Genomic DNA, 18,573 nt, shown 5'->3' with positions numbered 1-18,573 from the left:
GTTGTGTTTTGTTGTGTTTCCATTTGTGACACTTATTATCAGATATATAATATTATAAGATATATTAGAAGTTTGATGAAGCAGGGGGCTATTCGAGAGTGGAGGCTTAATAATCATCATGAAATTTCTGCATGTCGGATTATTCAAGGGGAGCTTATTCGAAGGGGGCTTTTTCACGATTGGTTAACGGAGGGGCGCTGATTTGAGGATTTACAGTAGTTGCGTTATAATATCATTTTACTAGTCTTTATTTTGAAAATGTAGTTATTTGAATTAATTGAAATACAAATGAAAACCCGTTTTACAGAGGTGCAATTTTAGCTAGAGTCCAGAAATTAAATTGAAATGAGTATCGAAGGAAACGAGGTTAATTTTCTTTCTGGAGATAAAGGCCCTTGCTGAGCCAAATTTGAGCAAACAGATGCTTAAAAAATTAAAGTTGCTTAATAAAATGATTAGAAAATTTATAAATAAAATGTCTCGAAATGTCTCAACAGAAGTATTTTTTGTCTTCAACACCCAAGACAGAATGCTGATATTATGAATATTGCTCCTTATGATTCGTCAACTAAATGACGAAATGAGACTAAAATGCTTGGCCGCAATGTTCGGCAACTTTTGATAATGATATTTATGCATCGAGGGAACATCAACTACGCCACTTCGACGTTCTTATAACATAGCTAAAGCTCTTTTACATTTTCCGCATTCTTTTTGAAAGAATATGTTGTTGTTTCACATTAAAATCACAAACAAATTTCAGCTATTCAATTCATTCGTTTCTGTTTATGACTTGCATCTTGGATATTTTGGTTTCAAGATATACTATGGTTCAGAGGCACCCAGTTATGTTTCAGTTGCGTAACACATAAGTAAATTTCTTAAAATTGTAACACTTAAATTTCACGTTCTGTTTCTTTCGAACAGAAATTAAACCATAGTCTATAACTCACTGAGAGGAAAATTCAGACGCAACTAGAGTTTACTGGCTGGCAATCACGTGTCATATAGGTATCAGTCTTTTAAAAGAGGTGTTGGATTTAGGCATTGGATGCCAGAGGGAAGACAGGAATTCGTATTCATTATGACTGGTATCATCTTGCCATCTGTTTTGCTTTATGGTAAGCCTCTCCCTAGATCATTGTCCTGGTAATTTGTCAAGGTTTAAGGTATTTCAGAAAAGATCAAGGCACCTAGCAGGTTCTCAAGTTAACTTCTTGCTCCGTCATGTGGTAGATGGGATGGTAGACAGGGGCGCATCAAGGGGTGTAGTGCAATGAAAAGAACAATAGATTTTCGTGCTAAATTTGGCCCAAAGTCATCGACTCTTTTTAATGCCAAAAACCGACTTGTCTTAATTACATTTATTAATCTTTTCCCGTTTTTGTGGTATAATTTTTGTGAGAGCCCCTCTTGCTCTATTAAAAGCACTGCATCCCCGCATGGAAGTGACCCTCATTGGTAGCGTTCCGTAGTAGAATTGCTCTGCTCCATTGCCAATTTCGCTTTTGTTAAATCAAAGTCAAACGCTCTGAACTCAATCATTTGCAATGTGACGAGCTACACAGGCGTGGCCTCAAAAGTATCCTGGGAAATGGACTTGCTACAAGTCTCTCTCTATTCATTTAGTAATCTGAAAAATATAGAAAAGGAAAAATTGGATAGAGAGAGACTTGTAGCAAGTCCACCTGGGAAACAGAGCCACAAAAATTCGAGAGCGGAAATAGAAGTTAGGAATGGAGAAGCGGAGGAGGATCTAGCTGGAGGAAAAGTAAAAACTGAAGGGAAAGGAAAAGTGAAGAAAAAACTTTTCCTTCTTCTTAGCTAGACGCTCTTCCGCTTCTCCACTCCTGACTTCTATTTCCGCTATCGAAATTTTGTGGCTCTGGTACCCATGGTACCTCAGGGGGTGAATCGACAGGAACGAGGAGGCTAAGTCCACAAACCTTCTTTATTTTCTCAAAACCATACTCTTGAATTTTAACTTCATGAGCTACAATAAAATTTGAAAGAAGCCTTGCATCCCTTGTTCAAATTAGTGGCGTGGGCCGGGTGTAGTCAGCGCCTCCAGTCACCGAGCTATCATCCTACCAAAAAGATATCTTGCGATGACATCACAAATTTTACAATTTTAGAATTTTCAGTTTGGAGCATTTAAATAATTCTAAGTGTGCAAAACCAGCTAAATGCGTTATAAATTGGCTTAGGTGTGGCCACATGGGCACAGACACTCACCATCAAATCATTTAATTTGGTTTCAAAACTTTTTGAACCAAGGTAAACTCATGAATCTTTAATGCAGAGTTGACAAAACGACTCAACCTCCCTCCGGATGAAATTTTGTCCTATTGGCTTTCCTCAATCTTTTGAATAAGTGTTTTCTTAGTAATGGGATTTTAGTAAAATCACGTATTGCTTGGCTTGGTCTTTTCACTTTGTAAATAAAAAGAAAGTTCGGGAGCAACGATAATTTCTTTCACTTTATATACTCTGCTTTAATGGGCCATATCGAATCCAATTTTAAAGGGCCACTCCAGCCCAAAATTTTTATTTCAGAACACGATGTAATCAGACCTCCTGAAAACGAATCTCTCATTATTTTTTTCATATCTCTAACCGTTTTGTAGTTATTAGCGTTTGTAAAATGGTCATTGAGTTGAATTGTTTTTCAACCGTGTTATCGGAGATCTTCGGATTGACGTCACAGGCATTTTCGGCCTCGGTAAGTTCGCGGCAAGTATCATCGGCTGTCCAAAGGGTCAACGAGAACCTAGCGAAATGGCAGACAGGGCCTAGCAGCGGCATGTTTGTTAGAAGGCCAGACTTTTATCTGGAATCGATATAAAGAGAGAAGTATCGCTCATCAGTCTTGATACTCTGATCGAATTTGGAAGTTTTTTGTCGCACGAATCTTTCTGACAGAGAAGTCAAATTGGCAAAGTAGGCCAGCGAGACAGAGACATGAGGATGTTGACAGACTTTTATGGAATGTTGCTTTTGAAGCAATTTGTATTGGCAGGCCAGTTCCCTGATTTTAAAAAGAAGATTCGCGCTTTTTCATCGGCCCCTCCTTTAGTGCAACAGCTAAAAAACCATCGCGCAATTAATTCGGGAGGAAAGAAGAAAACAAAACCAGTATACCGGGAATGAAAGCTGTATGAATTGATACAACATATTCATTAGGATAAAGAGCTTCATATCAACATGACTTATTGGAAATAAAACAGGACAAATGAGGACATGGACAAGAAAGTATACAACTTTCAAGACAAGACTAAAAACCTACCATTAGTCATGAGTCAAACAACTTTTTCAAAAATTATAAATTTGTTTTTATACAAACAAAAAAGGGATTTGAGATTATATTAATAATTCAACTTTTTCAATATACTTTTGTAAATATAATTTTTGTATTTAACCTTTAAGCTATTACAGGGGCCTTGTCGGCTCCTTTAAGCTGTCAGAATCTCAACCTGCTATATTTATGAATAATAAATACATGTTTGATGTATTTAAATACTTGGCTACATTGAATTATACAATCAGGCCAGTGAACTAGCTAGCAATTTGTAATTTCTATTGCACATGAGAAATGTTCTTATAAAAGTATCATGAAACAATAATCTATTGCAAAACTTCTAGAAAATACCTATATGTTGTTACTAGCTTTAAATAATTTGCAAACATTATATATGACCAAATTATATATAAAATTTTGATAATTTTAGAAAAATAGTCTCCTTTGTGAAAATGTTAATACAAAAACAGAATAATGTGTTGAGGTCTTTGTGGTAACTCTTGAATGGAAGAGAGGGGCAAGTTATCACTCCCACAAAGCCAGTAGCCAGATAACAGGATGCATGTAATCTCCAACCTTCATCTAGCATTTTTTGCAAGATCCTTTCTGCTGATCCATAAAAGAGTTTGTAACCTTTTTTATGCCTAGAATAATAAGGTTGACACGGATAAATACTAACATACCAGTGAAATTTACTTTGGACTCATATTAAAACATAAAATGATCAAAGAAACTTGGACACTCAGGGGCATTCAGAGTATAGATATTTAGAAGGATCAAAGAGAAATTTAGGGGTGAAAGGGCAACCACTGTTACTATAGCAAATAGCATCTAAGGATATTAACTTGAAGTAACACAAAGATGAATTTAAATGATATAGGCCATGCTTATATGAATCAATGCTAGAATAGCAAAGGTAAATTTAACAAATATAAACAATTCTGCCTTTAAAACATTAGAATGAGGATATTACACATCTTTTTTCCAAAACCAAGGGTGTAAATTCCATGTTTTTTCTTTTGGGTAGTAGATCTTTTGCCCTGGATATTGATCTGGCAAAATTTTGAAATTGTGCATCAATTTTATGATGAAATAGGCAGAACTCCAAAATTGAAGGCAGAACAAGGTAGAACATGAAGAAGAAGGGTTCAGGAGACAAACCCTGGGAAATTTTACACATCTATACCTCAGGCAAAGGTGTAGTGCACAGATCATTGGCAGGGATGTAGTGCTAGGAGGCTCAGGCCCCCTTGTTGGTACAAAAAAGTAGCAAACTTCTACTTTTGGTAATATTTTATGTGACATTTTGCTTGAGAGCCCCTGTTGTACTTTTCATATTACCACATTTCTGACCATTTGGGGGACAGTTCACAAGACTGGCTGTTAGAAAACCTGTATTTAGAGCCCCTCCAAACCTCTATACCCTGCAGTTTCGCCTAACATTCAACATAGTAAAATGATAATAAGGATGAATTGTGACTTACGGGAAAGTTTCCATCTTGTGAATGGGGTTCTTCTTCTCCTGCGGTGAGACATCAATTCTATTATTCAGCTCCCTGGAAATCCCTGAGATGACACGACGATAAGAAATGCCTTCGGTCAGAAATCCATTCACATCTGAAAATTCGTGAAGCATTCCATATTGAAAAGCTTGCTGCGTTGCCAAGATGAGGATATGAGTTCAGGTTGAAGCTTCCATCTTTGATTTGTCGAATTACTAGTCCATGTTGGCTGGAAGCCTCCGCTGAACATCAATCGCAATGAAGGAAAATAAATAAAACGACAACCGAGATTCCGACATGACTCTTCCGAGCCTCTACCGAGTCGTGCGAATTTCAGTGCGAACGTATAACAATAGCGCCGAATGTTGAAACAATAGCCCTTTCACACGTCACAAAGTGCTTTTTCCGAAAAAAATTTTGTCGTATTTTTACGGTGATTCTCAACTTTGAGCGTCTATATCTGGAAAACGAGTTAAGCTTTTCGAAAAAAAAATTCACGATAGCTTCTTTTTCTCGACTAACTACCAATTTATGCAAAAAAAGTTTTGGGCTGGAGTGGCCCTTTAACATGTCTCAAATATGTTGCAGTTTCGGAGGTATTTCACGGTGTTCTTTAAGAATGTGTGGTCAAGATTGAAGATTCCAAAAAGTGTTTTTATGACGTCACATTTGAAGAACTCTGTGAGAGCAGAATGTAAGGAATGCGTCTTCAGAAAACTCAGGGGTAGAGACCAAATTGAGCTTTTGAATTGAAACAGTAATAAGATTTACACATTAACAAAAACAAAACAGGGCTATAAGTCGAGCGTGAAGGCCGTTTCTCGTCTATCGTATATTAGAGTTTTAAGATATCAGACTTTGATTTACTATTAATCTTATCAACTAATCGCACTTTGCTGAACTATGATTTCTTTTTCAAATGTTAAAACTTATCATTTTCCAAATTGGACCAAAATTGCGTGTGTTTTGGACACGCATTGGTGTTTATCAATTCAAAAGCTTTCAATACCAAATTATTCGATAAGTAACCATAATTTCTTATGAGTGATATAAGTTACATTATTATTTAATTGTCATCCTTCTTTAACACTGTAAGGGTAACCAATAGGGGACAAATTGAAAGTGATATATAAACAACTAAATATTTGATATATGATTCAAATCAACAAAATATTACTTTCAGTGCCGGGGAAAACAGGTATTGTTGTTTAAGAACGGACGCTGATATTAAGGGAGTTCGTAAGCGTATGGTTGAGAAATAGAGACAAGGGCCCAGTGACTAATAGTTTAGCCAAATTATTTTCATATCTATGTTTTTAAGACTTGGCTCAAATTCACGTCGTTTTCAAAACCCTTTTGAAGTTCTTCAACTGATTCTTCTGTAATTCAGGTTTCCCTAGTTAGCGAAAAAAAAATATAACTTATATCTTTGCTTTTACATCTTGTTGTTGTAAAACCAGGAGGTAAACTGCCATTTTTCAGCAAAAACCTTTAATGTGTAGCACATAATGTTGTTTTTTAGTTCTTTATTAAGTAAATCCTGTATTATGCATGAAACCTGGAAAATGATTTATGGTAGTATGATTCAGAGCTTCTTTTTATTCATTATTTGTCAATTGTATAATTTAATGCCTTTTGTAGGTATAATCTATAATAAAACCCAGAAAAGGCATTTAATAATAAGATTAATCCGAAAAGTTCAATGTAAACACTGACAAAATGCATCAACAAGGCAAGTTATGACAGCAGAAAACTAAGGATGTTAATTGTAAAATGATTACAATGATTACATGTTAATTACAGATCATGAATAAGCGACGTTTAACCTAGGCCTTAATTGTTGTTGGACTCAATATTCTTTAACCTTTGTGATTCTGAGTGTTGAATTATTCTTAAATCATTATTAAGAAGAAAGTTAAAATCTTTGGTATTGTGTTTCTTCGACATGAAGAATTTTAGAAAAGGTAGTGAAAATCTTCGTGAAAATCCTATTGTTTTATCTGAAAATCCCCAAAAATCCTTTTGTTTTAGGCAAATTCTCGTACGCTACTTGCAAGAGTGAATCGCCCCTCGGCTTGGCTATTATTCATAATTAATGTGCGCATTACCAAATTCATTTATCATCAGAACTTTAGTGAATATTACAGCCTGAGGGTCACAAGGTAGGTGGGGTCACTTTTTCTCAGAAAAGGGGGCACTTTTCCAAAAATCTTAAAGAGAACACTTTTAAAAAAGGGGCATTTTCTCAAACGAATGGAGGAGAGAGGGTATTCCCCCTGGTACTCACACCCCTTATTATGCTACTGCTGGAATACCTTATTTCCATCCTCAATTTTTGAGAGGAACTTTCAAGGAAGCAAGAGACAATTCATAGTAACTTAACTTCAACGCTCATACCAGCCAGGGTTGTTAACAGATCAGCCTTGAATCAAGAGGAAAGACATTCGACTAGATCATTTGGAAAAGAGTGGACCTGAGGTAAAAAAACAAGGCAGTGTAAAATAACATTCACGCCTTTAGACACCGTTGATAAAAACCTTCTCACTTACATACTTCTAAAGGTATCAGTGTTACTTCATAGCTGCAGCATCATCAGCGTTAATTGTTAAATGTTACTTCAGTTGAGGAAACTCGAAAAACATTTTCACTTTGAGTACTTTTTGATTTCATTCATTGGTAGTTTCATGAAAAGATCGAGGAATAACCTTTCTGAAAATTGTTTCAGTCGACACTAGATTTTTACTGTTGGGTAGGTGAAAATCCAGGATCTTCCTCAATGTCTAAGGTATTCGTCTACCATCCAAACATGATTATTTTAGCATTTATAACAAGCTGCTGGGTTTGTTATACTTTTATTCAAAATATGTTTTATGTGAATAGTTTTGTTTTTAAGAGTATCGTTTCAGGATAAGATGACATCACATATGATCAAACGGGATACGTTTCCGACGATACACCTGCATCTTCTGCGGACAACAGAACAAAGACATAGAAAGGAAACGCAATAAGAGATCCTTTCATTTTAATTCGAGCAGATTTCTATTGGATGAACTATGTTGAGTTAAAAAGGGTATCCCCTCTATGACGACCACAGATACACGGGAAGTGATTGGCTGATGGCGCACAGAAAATGCCGTGTGATTCATTTGAATGGAATAATAGCCACGTGCTGTTTTGCGTGCGTTTGGTTTCCTGAACACTGAGCAGGCAAAGACAAGCGCTGACACTCTTTTGGGATACGTTGTTTTTATTATTGGCTACCTCAAGGTTGATCAAAACACGAGTTGTGTTTTATCAGAAGTGAAGGCTTTAAGGCGAAGATTATTCATGTCCAGCTAAAGTTTATCAATTGCGTTTGTTGCTCTTGGGAGACCAGCATTTTGTATTGTCAAAGGAGATATATTGTTGTTCAAGACAAAGAGAAGTTGTTAAGTGAATCCCCCAGAGAAATATTTTCACTTGACATTTAGAAAAATTGCTCGAAAACAAAGGGTTTATAAAACTGTGGATTGATTGACAGGACAAAATCCGATGCTGGAGTGGCAAGTTAACAATTCTCGATAGCGTGCTGTCAATGGGGCAGAAATCTCTTTGGTCGTGCATGAAAATCTCAGCTAAGGAAATATAACGGCGGCTTTTGGCCCTGCAAAATATAAGAGGCCACATTATGGTATGTAGAGCTATGAAAGATATTTTTATTTATTATATAATGAGTTATCTTTATTATGTTGTCAGTACCTCCAAAAATTCAGTGACATAATCTTTGGTTTGCTTGAAATACATCATTAGTTTTGGTTTTTTTAGATAAACAATGTTCGAGATAAATGTCGCAAGTTCCAGACGAAAACTGACATTATACATAGATCTGGCTTCGTTTTATTTCTCATTGTGATAGATTTTATGTTATTATGTCAATTTCTAGGCTGATGTTGTCAAGTATGGCGTGCAGATCCCAAACAGAATTTTTGTTGGTGGCATAGCCTTTGACGTAAGAATTTCAATTGTGTTTTATCATGCTCAAATAACATGTCATCTTATTCTTAAAAACAATGCAGCACGTGAACGTAACCAATTCCTCCCAATATTATTTGACAGTGGGAAATACATGAGTTAAACTCAAGTGCTTTTCAAGGGTCGGCGTGGATTTCCCTTGCCCCGCGATTCATTTTAGGCCCTGTCCCTTTGTTTATTCCGATCTTTGGAAAAAGAAGAGATGTTTCCGGGGATGACTTTGCAGGATATCCAGGAATCTTTGTATCCAGTTGTGCCGTGAAAGCGATTCATTTATCCACGATAGCGGAGATTTTAGGGATTTTTCAGGCTTCTAGGTAGCCCGATTTTCAAGCTGGGTGACAAGTAATTCTACCGCGGTCTTATCACAAGCCACGATTATTGTCTTGACCGCCAGGAAATTTTTCTAGCTTTTTAGAGAAAGAGTGCAAATGCCAACCCTTCTTTAAGTTCTTTTTATCTTACTGGCTTTTATTTTAGGCTATATTTTGCTCCAAAAGTTTGAATAACAAGTGCATTTAGTCCTAATTTGCTTCACGTGTGTTCATAATACCGGTTTCTGGATCGAATCCAAGCTATTTTCACATCGTTGACGCACATCTCCGCCAGAGTTATTTAAACAGAAAAAACTGAAGCTGTGTCTAAATTATTTGTTTACAAGAACGAGTTGAGTAGTTTTCATTTGGGTAAGTTTTACATCTATAGGTTTAAAGAGAGTCAAAATCAACTGTTAATTAAAAAATTCAATGAAAGTTTTGTAGACTGTCTCCCTCAAAAAGCTTTTGTTACCAAGAAATCTACCTCGGCTGACTACATTCCCTTCTGCGTATTTTCTACATATTTTTCCATGTTTACAAGATTGAGTTGAAGCAGATACTGTTCAGAGACTGCAATACAATTTTGGCAGTTTGTCAATCGGTTTTGAATTATCATATCACGGCAAATCTTAGTAAAGTATAGAGTTTGTTGACTTTGTTATGATTTTGTCTGACAGACAAAGGAAGAGGAGCTGAGGGACTTTTTTCAACAGCATGGCAAAGTGAAAGACTGTAAAATCGTGTCAGACAAAGATGGTTTCAGCCGCGGGTGAGAAGACACTTTGTTTTTGAGCTTTGAATTTGTGATTAAGGTTTCGAAATTACCTTGCATTGGTAATATAACAAAGCAATTATCCGTGTTCATCTCAAATGACAGGAAGCATAAAAATGAAGCAACGACAATCAATTACATGGTTCATCATCAAACTGGTGAACCCGTTTGAGCATTGATTTTGCTACGTATATTCAACAGTTGCTTGGAAAGCATTATACTTGTCTGTTAATTTCAATCCTTTACCGAGGGGATTTAAACGCAATTCTACCAAATCCCGCAGCTCATGTTACAGAAACTGAACAACCGCCTCTTTACCAATGCGCACTGAAATGCCGTATAAAATGGTTCATCCCATTCATTGAATATAGATCTACCCAAATACAGGATATCCTAAAGATTCAATATGTTAAAAATATTCTTCTGGTATTTTAAAGAGATTTTTTGCCATTTTCTTAGTCTTTAAAACAAAATTAATTGCCCAGTATGGATATTTAGAGTCCCAAGCCTTGGTAACATAAACATACATGACTTAGCCCCCCCTACCCCCCAATTATGAATAAATGATATGTAAGCGAAGCCATATAAACCCCGTTAATGTGCTTAAAACAAGATGCTCATGGCTATTACCCCACAATCTTATTTAATTTTCTATTTTTTACCAGGTTTGGATTCGTCACCTTTGAGTCAAAGCAGGAGGCGATACAGACTCAAAAGCTGGTATATTTATTTATGTATTTATTTTCTTGCTCAGACATGAGTCATTTTTCACTTTTGCATCTAAATGAATATTTTCTCACAGGCGGCATTTCCCTTTTAATCTAGACATTCTGGCATTCTGAAATCTCGATTTTGGCTTTCTGAGTGTTTCCGGGCGTTTTCTTTCGTTTGCTTTAGTTATACAATCGGAAATTCGCTATTTTTCACAATTTATGCTGTGTTGGTCTTCTTCCTGTTCTCTATAGCGAATGCTATGCCGCTTTGTAATTCGGGGCCTTAGTCTTGATGGATTCTACCTAATAATTTGGAATCCATCTTTGCGTGCTGGGAACATTGCCAGATCATGTTTCCGGCTTCTCTTGGTTCCATAACCTTTGTTTTCACTGAAAATTCAATCGAGAGTTGAAATGGGAGCTTTATCATAATGTGCTGGTGTTTACCCTAATAGAAGACCAAACGTGATGCAAATTGGACAACCTGCCTTGTTTACAGCTTTCGCAAACCAGTCACGAATCATGTGTATTGATTTAAGTCTTTCATGTCATCGTCTTAAGCAATTTCATACCATTGTTTCTTCTGGTTCACATTCCGTGACTCCGTTTATTTAAAATTTCTATCATGTAATTTTTGAGCGCGTAATCCTGACACGCAAACCCCATGGTATCTTGGTAAATTTGTTTTCATTGTTAATCAGGGCGACGTACCCTACCCTTCCGTTGGCCTATTTATCTCTCCGCCATTCTTCCCCAAAGACTGTTATTCAAATGAGGTATCCTCTACCAACGTCACTCTCTGCTAGGCATTTCTTGTCGCACAGCTGAAGGAAAGAAGCTACATTGACAAGTCTTTTAGACAAACTAAGACACAATAGAAAACTATTTGCAACGAAGGTCTCAAATCCACTCTATTTTGCAATCACCCAGGCACCGAAATGCTTCTCAATTTTTCTACAAAACCCAACCTCTAGCAAAAAGATTGGGGTTCCAAACATCCTACCTATTTTAAGCAGCTGTTACTTTGTAGAAGATTTAATTTTCTATGTCCTCAATATTTGAATTGCAGTGCTATGTAATAAACCTCCAATCTAAAGGTAAACTTTGAAGCTATGTTAATAAAAATGAAGTAAAGGTTACTCTGCTGGAAAACCTGATGCAAAAGAAGTCCGTAACAGGAATGCATATGTTCTTTTATAATCAATTCAAAGTATGTCTAAACACTGAAAGTGTTAAACATGGCCAGAAATGGGTTCCTTTTTGGTTCAATGAACACATTCCTTTTTTATAAGAATAATTTTATAAGAACACGAGCCTTAAAAATGTTAAAAACAAATTAAGAACAGGCTGAGGCTGAGCTACTGTAAAATGCAATTTTGAACGTTTTATCTCAAAAACGAGGAACTTTAGCCATGTTTAGGGGTACTTTTCCGTGAAAATTCAAACTTGTCGGCAAATGAAGGTTGTCTCACTCACTTTGTTGGCAATTGAGGCCTGAGTACCTCCTTGATGCGAAAAAGCTAGCAATCACACTGCTTACACCTTATTAATCTAAAAACAAATTAAGAACAATCCAGCCTTATTCGAAAATGTTAAGAAAAGTCAGCCTGAACTTAAATTTATTGGTTTTTATAAAAAAAGTGTGTATATACTTTCAGTACTCATGTTTAATAGATTTGCAAATTTCGAGTTCTGGGTAGCTAATAAAGGGGATATGTAAAATTACATGTATCAAGTGTAGTGTCCGCGTGTTCCCCAGTTATTCAAAACAAAGCAAAATTGTAGCAGCAGATTGGGGTGACTGTACTGATTTCGAGCAATTATGAGAACAAATGAGCTCCCTTTGCTTTCTGCGACAGGGTTTTGCTAAATGAAAGAATTTGAAATCTCGCAAATCCCGTTAACCTGGATTTCACATTTAGTGATAGCTCCCTTATTGTTGTTTGCGTTTCCAAGAATATCAGAAAGCTCTCCAAGACCAATTGTTAGTAATGATTACAACTTTCTCACAAAATAAACTCAGGCAAAAGATAATTCTCTTTTTGTTGTTCGTGACCCACGACCAAGAATAGCTTTGCTTTTAATAGTTTTTGTCTCTTGGAATGTCTTACCATGGTTTCGTTGGAACCTTCTGTATCCAAGTTTCACTATTCATTTTTTTCATCAATCATTCACTATTTATCTTTTTTTGCACTTTTTTTGAAGTTAATTCCACCCTATTTAGAAATAATTGACCATTTGGTAAGATAAAAATTATAAGTTCTACTTGAACTTTTTGCTGATGTCATTCGTTTCTGATAATGTCATTACTTTCTGATGATGTCATTACTTTCTCTAAAAGTTGTTTGAAAGGGTTTTGATAAATTTTTATATTCTTTTTTTGAAAATTCCTGCTCCTGGTCATTTAAAGTAAATTTGCATCAGTTTGGCAAATTTTTAACTTTCTTCCTGGCAGAAAGATGAAACCAAGACTTTTCCTATAAAATCACTCCATGTCTTCCCTCTGCACGAGTGTTTTACCAATTCCTTCTTTATAATTGAGACTTCTAGGTTTCCCACGAAATTTTGCAATGACCTGCCAAAATTTGAATTATTTTTTACTTTTTGATAAAAAGTATTTTAGTATTATTTAGTTGGATAAAAATAGAATTATTTTTATCATATTTTCGCGCATTACTCAACTGATTAATCAACCTCCTATCTTGTTGCGGAGAGGAACGACCGAGAATCTTCAAATGTGTGAGACAAACCTCCGTCGTGGAGTCAATGAGCATGCGTACTAATGATTTCGTTCCATGTGCATGCTATTTAACGGAGGGTTGCCTCACTCATCAAAAGACTTTTTCTAGTTTGTCTCGCCAACAATATCCCGTTTTGCATGAATCAATACCACAATTTTCCGTTGGTGCTGAGTTGCTTTTGTGACTATACACGCCGCCTTTAATTTTATTTTCCATGGGATATTTAGGGTGCCAGAAGTTCAAACGTCGGGTCATATCCTGTTAAGATTCGAAATCAATTTCGGTTTTAGCGACTCTTGGACTTTGCTTTGCACTTGAATATGTATGTTTTCACTGTTTAGGAATTTCAGTGTTATTGATTTGAAAACCCAAAGTTGGTCGATTAAAAACATTGACGAGAATACACTTTTTTTTATAAGAACCAGTATATTTAAGTTCAGGCTGACTGTTCTTAATTTTTTCGAAAATCTGAGGCTGGATTGTTCTTAATTTGTTCTTAAATTAATAAGGTGTAAGCAGTGCTATTGCTAGCTTTTTCGCTCTAAGTGGTGTTCAGGCCTCATTTGCCAACAAAGTGAGTGAGACAGCCTTAATTTGCTGAAAAATTTGAATATTCACCGAAAAAGTACCCACATATCGCTAAAAATCCTCGATTTTGAGAAAAGACGTTGTTCAAAGTTGCATTTTGCAGAAGCTCAGCCTCAGCTTGTTCTTAATTTGTTCTTAACTTTTGACCAGTTTTGAGGCTCGTGTTCTTATATAATTGTTCTTATAAAATTTTATTTGGCTCTACAGACTCGAGTACAGACTGACACATTTAATTGGCACGAACTGCTCCTTCCGTCTTTAAGATGGACAAATAAAACAAACAACTTTTGACTTTCTGGTCCCTTTTGTTAAATTACTTTCCACTGGTTTTCCTGTTATTTTTTTGGGAAACTCAGTTCAGAAGTACACTTTTAAGGTCCTTATCTGCAAATCTTGTCAGTGATCAAAAGTAAAATTGTTTCTTGGATCATTTCCATACCGTATTTCCTCTAATGAACGCCGCCCTCTATTGAACGCCGCACCTTCAGCCAACCATTTGTAAAAAATGCCGCCCTCTGATAAACGCCGTCCTCTATTGAACGCCGCATCTTGAAAAGCGGCGTTTATTAGAAAACACACCAAACAAGAAGTAAGGAACCGTTTATACGCTTACTATTCGAAAGCCATAAAAAAATTTATCTCATAGAGACGAGGACTCTGACGGAGACAGGGATATTGACATGCCTTGACTTGACTTGAAATTCTTTTTATCTTTTCTCATCGCATTTTTTTGTCATTTTTTATTTGACAAACTTTTCATTTTGTATTGAACGCCGCCCTCTGATAAACGTCGCCTTCAAAATTTGGAGTTTGTAATAAACGCCGCGGGGTTCTTTAGAGGAAATACGGTATACAATTTTAGCCTAATAATTCTTATAATTACAAGTACAATTCGTTTGATATGGGTCGATTGAAATGGTATTTAGTATAAAGCTTACTAAAGACACCAGGAAATCCATGTGATTCGATTTCTGTTTGTTTAAAAAAATGATCAAATATTGCACGAGATGCTGCATTTTTTGACCATTCACTGAATTTCGGTATGCAAGTCTGTGCAACAAATGTTTTATCCATGTTCCACCGTTTGGTCAGGGCACAGGATCAGGGCTCCAGTAGATAATTAACATGTGTTGCTGTATTTAACCTCTTTGGTAGTTAATGTTTGTGTCCACACAATTATGTTCCCTGCTTGCCTGCTCGGCAATATATGAATTTCCACGCAGCCTTTGTTCGTGTGCATACATGTGTTGATAATATGATTTACCTTGTAATAAAAAAATATTTGAAAGACCAGTGCCCGGTGTTTGTTTCCATGCATGTTTACATGTTGTTACATTGTTTCTTCTGTCTCTGAATGTGCAGTGGCTACACGTTAACCAAAAACACGTGGTTTTACTCATTTGTAATATAATATATGTTGAGCTATTTTTACAGATTACAGACTCCCAGCCTTAGGAGAGAATTGGGTATTATTGGAACACCCACAGAAACAGAACCAAAAGTACTGTTTTCATGTGGAGTGATCAAGCCCTAAAAAAGGCTCTTAAACTCACCAGGTACATTTGGTAAACTTACCATGTTTTTATATAAATGGGCTAAACGGGGAGCTGATTGTCAACTAGCTGTAGTCAAAAGAGCTGGACGATTGACAAAAAGCCTTGCCGGAGAGGGGGGTTTGTATCAAAATAGTCCTTGGGTTGTGAACCAAGTGCTGACAAAATGTACAGTTGGTGCATGCATTCAGGCAGCGAAGTAAATCTCCTCTCCAAAGATAAATAAGTTATGTTGTTTTGCGCATGATTTTGATAAATTGTGCTGTGTTTATGAGGACCAAAGGAGGTCACACTCTTTCAATGCCAAAATACCAATTTTGCTTACCGGGGGGTGTAGGGGGTGCCACACCCCCCAAATTGTATCTCAATAAGAAATTTCAGGTAAAATCCGCTCGGTTGAAGAAACGCTTTAGGTATTTCAGAGTCCTTCATGTCATAAAATCAATAAAGGATCAAGCAAAGGTAGTTGCTCCATTGGTTAAATATGATATTCCTTGATATGAATGAAGGTAAACAAACTAATGATTCGAAGATTTCAAGATTGCTTGTTTGCAATAAATCTAAAAATCCAGGCCCTCTTAAAATTGTGCCTTGTGTCCATTTCTCCTAGAGTTTCTCTGTAGGAGCGTCAACTGCAATTCACTATGAGCTCCAGATTTTTTTTAACATTCAAAAGGCATGCTAAGATGGAAAGAGTGATCTAAATTGACAACCAGTGGTGCTTCTTACCAAGCATTAGAATAACCAGACAACCTGGTATTTTTCAAGACCACGGCGAAATTGTTGTTTTAATCTGCTGTAAAAGTTTTTTGCAAAATAATAATAATTTTCAATAGGATTAGGAGGATTGCTTTAATGAAATTTTCTTAAAAGAGTGCATTTTCCAGCGAACTAGAAGCATCAAAATTCGAAAATGTCCTCTTCCTTCGGCGGCAACCATGGTGCCGCCTCGGGTAGTAACTATATCCTTTGCCTGTCTCGATACACAGATTTGAGAAAACTATTAGGAAAGTCCGTTATTATCATATAAAAATGAAAGTTGCGAATTATATACAGAGGTAGATTGACAAATTGTATTGCAGAGGTTTGTGACAGAAGTTAAAGAGTTTAAGGCAATAATTTTTTAATCAGGTAAATTTGTAGTACAATCTATCCCCCCCCCCCAACGAGGCTTGCCTCGCGACGGCCCTGACTGTGTTTGAGATATTTTGCAAAAATGGCCATTGTTTATAGCACTACACGTTTTGGTCCATATGGCCCAACTGAATGTTGCATATACTGTACGTAAAAACACAATTTCAACGTTTTTATATAGAAAACGGCACTGTTTACTGTTTGTCACTGGTTTCGGCAAAATAATGTTCAGATAACAGATTGGAAGTATTGTTTTGCAATTAATAGTGTGTATCTTAATTCCTCTTAATTACCGCACTTATTATATGTTGACCATTGGCCATTTCCAGATTACCTCAGTTTGAAACCGCAATCTTAAAATAACATTAGAAGATTTGTAAAGGTTTTTTATATAAATTTAAAGGCCTGTTACTTGCCACAAGCGCTTTTAACAGAAGAGTCAATCATAAATGGTTTCTTGATTTTCATCGCATGATCTTCACAACATTAGACCGTGTGAAGACGGTAGCTGGCTCAACCAGTTTTCAGCTGCTGGAGGTAACTACGATATTAAGCAGTTTGCACGATATGCATAAACAGCTAAAAGAGAATCAGATTACTTGTTTCAGTCCGCTTTTATCTTTGTCTTTCTGTCTCTCTATTCCTGTTGAAGATTCAGGGTTGCAAGAAGGCGTTTTGCTCGATATAGTGAGCCGGGCATCCATTATTTGCACTCGAAAAATTTTAAAGTAGCATAAAAATTTATGACATAAACAAACAAGTCATGACACGCTTTCTTATAAGAACGGCCCTTAATAAGAAACTTCAGGCTGAGGTTTGCCCAAAAGAATAAGAACAGCATAAGAAACAAGGCAGCTGAGATTAAAAAAAAACTCAAGCAATAAAATACCAGCTAAAATTGAAAAATGAAAGAATCCCAACCGAAAAACAGAAAGCGATAAGCAAAATAGCATTAATTACTTTATAAAGCACAGATTATGTCCAGACACTACTATGCGTTACAAAAATTCCATTCCAAAAAAATCAGCAACAAAGCAAGAAACACGCGAGGCTGAAATTTTTGCGAAAGAATAAGAAACGTCAGTCAGGCTGAAACCGGAATCTACAAGAATCTCAAAGCTACAATTCATCATGATGTTATTTAAAAAATAATAATTATTATTAGCAAATTATCTGAAGTATGCAGAGCAAGGAGCTCTGATTACCCAGTTTTTCACAGGGTGGTTGTCACACCCCCCCCCCCATACCCCCACTCAACGACGGCCCTGAGGACGGACGATACTTACTTATAACGTTATACAGTGTACAGAGTGAAATTGAAACTCATTAAGACCATCTGACACGAGCTGTCCAATAAATTGCTCCCTTGAATCAAAGTGGCTGCGACACATTGATCCCATGCAACAGGAACCGATGAATGTGTTAATATATTATGTTTAATTACTTTCATTACTTTAATTACTCTTCTTCTTTTTCTCAAGGGCACCGTTTTCTTCAACCAAAAGAAGCTGAATCTAGGCCCCGCTATTCGTCAGAAGGTATGCATTACATGTTACTTCTTTTGATTCATTCAGTTTAATGCAAGCACAATGTAGGAAAGCAATAAAGGAAAGCAATGCGATGGCGCTCTGTGTAAAGATGATGTTTGTAATTCATCAACGAAATATCCTAAGTCCTCGAATAAGCCCCCATCTTTGAATAAGCCCCCCTCGAATAAGCCCCCCTCGAATACGGCCCCTCCCCTCGAATAAGCCATAACCCTAAAGTAGCTTTTGTGAAATAGGTTTCCATGGGCTGAGGCAAAGGAACGAGATACCAGGGGGGCCGGGGGGGGGGGGTGAATTCCATAGGCATAATTCTTTTATTTTGTAAAATATGGCAGTTGTTACAATGATTTATCAGGGCATGCCCCCCCACCCTAAACAAAAAGTTGTATCTCGGTCT

At 36.5% G+C, this 18,573-nt stretch overlaps 1 protein-coding gene and 1 long non-coding RNA gene across 3 annotated transcripts; one reads left to right on the top strand and one right to left on the bottom strand.

Annotated features, from left to right (window-relative positions):
• Nucleotides 1–3,136: 3,136 nt before the first annotated feature.
• On the bottom strand, nt 3,137–5,405 carry LOC148958251 (uncharacterized). The gene is made up of 2 exons (XR_016144666.1): nt 4,783–5,405; nt 3,137–3,942 (listed from the first exon to the last, which is right to left on the bottom strand). It is a non-coding gene; the product is annotated as an uncharacterized LOC148958251 (long non-coding RNA).
• Nucleotides 5,406–7,887: 2,482 nt separating this feature from the next.
• On the top strand, nt 7,888–18,535 carry LOC148958250 (protein boule-like). 2 transcript variants are annotated; one of them, XM_089112974.1, is made up of 5 exons: nt 7,890–8,470; nt 8,723–8,788; nt 9,806–9,897; nt 10,566–10,620; nt 18,111–18,535. In XM_089112974.1, exons 1-5 carry the CDS (start codon nt 8,468–8,470, stop codon nt 18,192–18,194), a joined length of 300 nt encoding a protein of 99 aa, XP_088969100.1. In that variant the 5' UTR covers nt 7,890–8,467; the 3' UTR covers nt 18,195–18,535. The 2 variants fall into 2 exon arrangements, with proteins under 2 accessions (XP_088969099.1, XP_088969100.1); XM_089112973.1 differs by lacking the exon at nt 18,111–18,535 and having other exon boundaries at nt 7,888–8,470; nt 10,566–18,104.
• Nucleotides 18,536–18,573: the final 38 nt, after the last annotated feature.

Source organism: Rhopilema esculentum, chromosome 16 (genome assembly GCF_057945365.1).
Source record: "Rhopilema esculentum isolate cy_ngs chromosome 16, ASM5794536v1, whole genome shotgun sequence".
NCBI classification, from domain to species: domain Eukaryota; kingdom Metazoa; phylum Cnidaria; class Scyphozoa; order Rhizostomeae; family Rhizostomatidae; genus Rhopilema; species Rhopilema esculentum.
The sequence above is the reverse complement of the archived record's forward strand: the minus strand, read 5'-3'. Positions and strand labels throughout refer to the sequence as shown.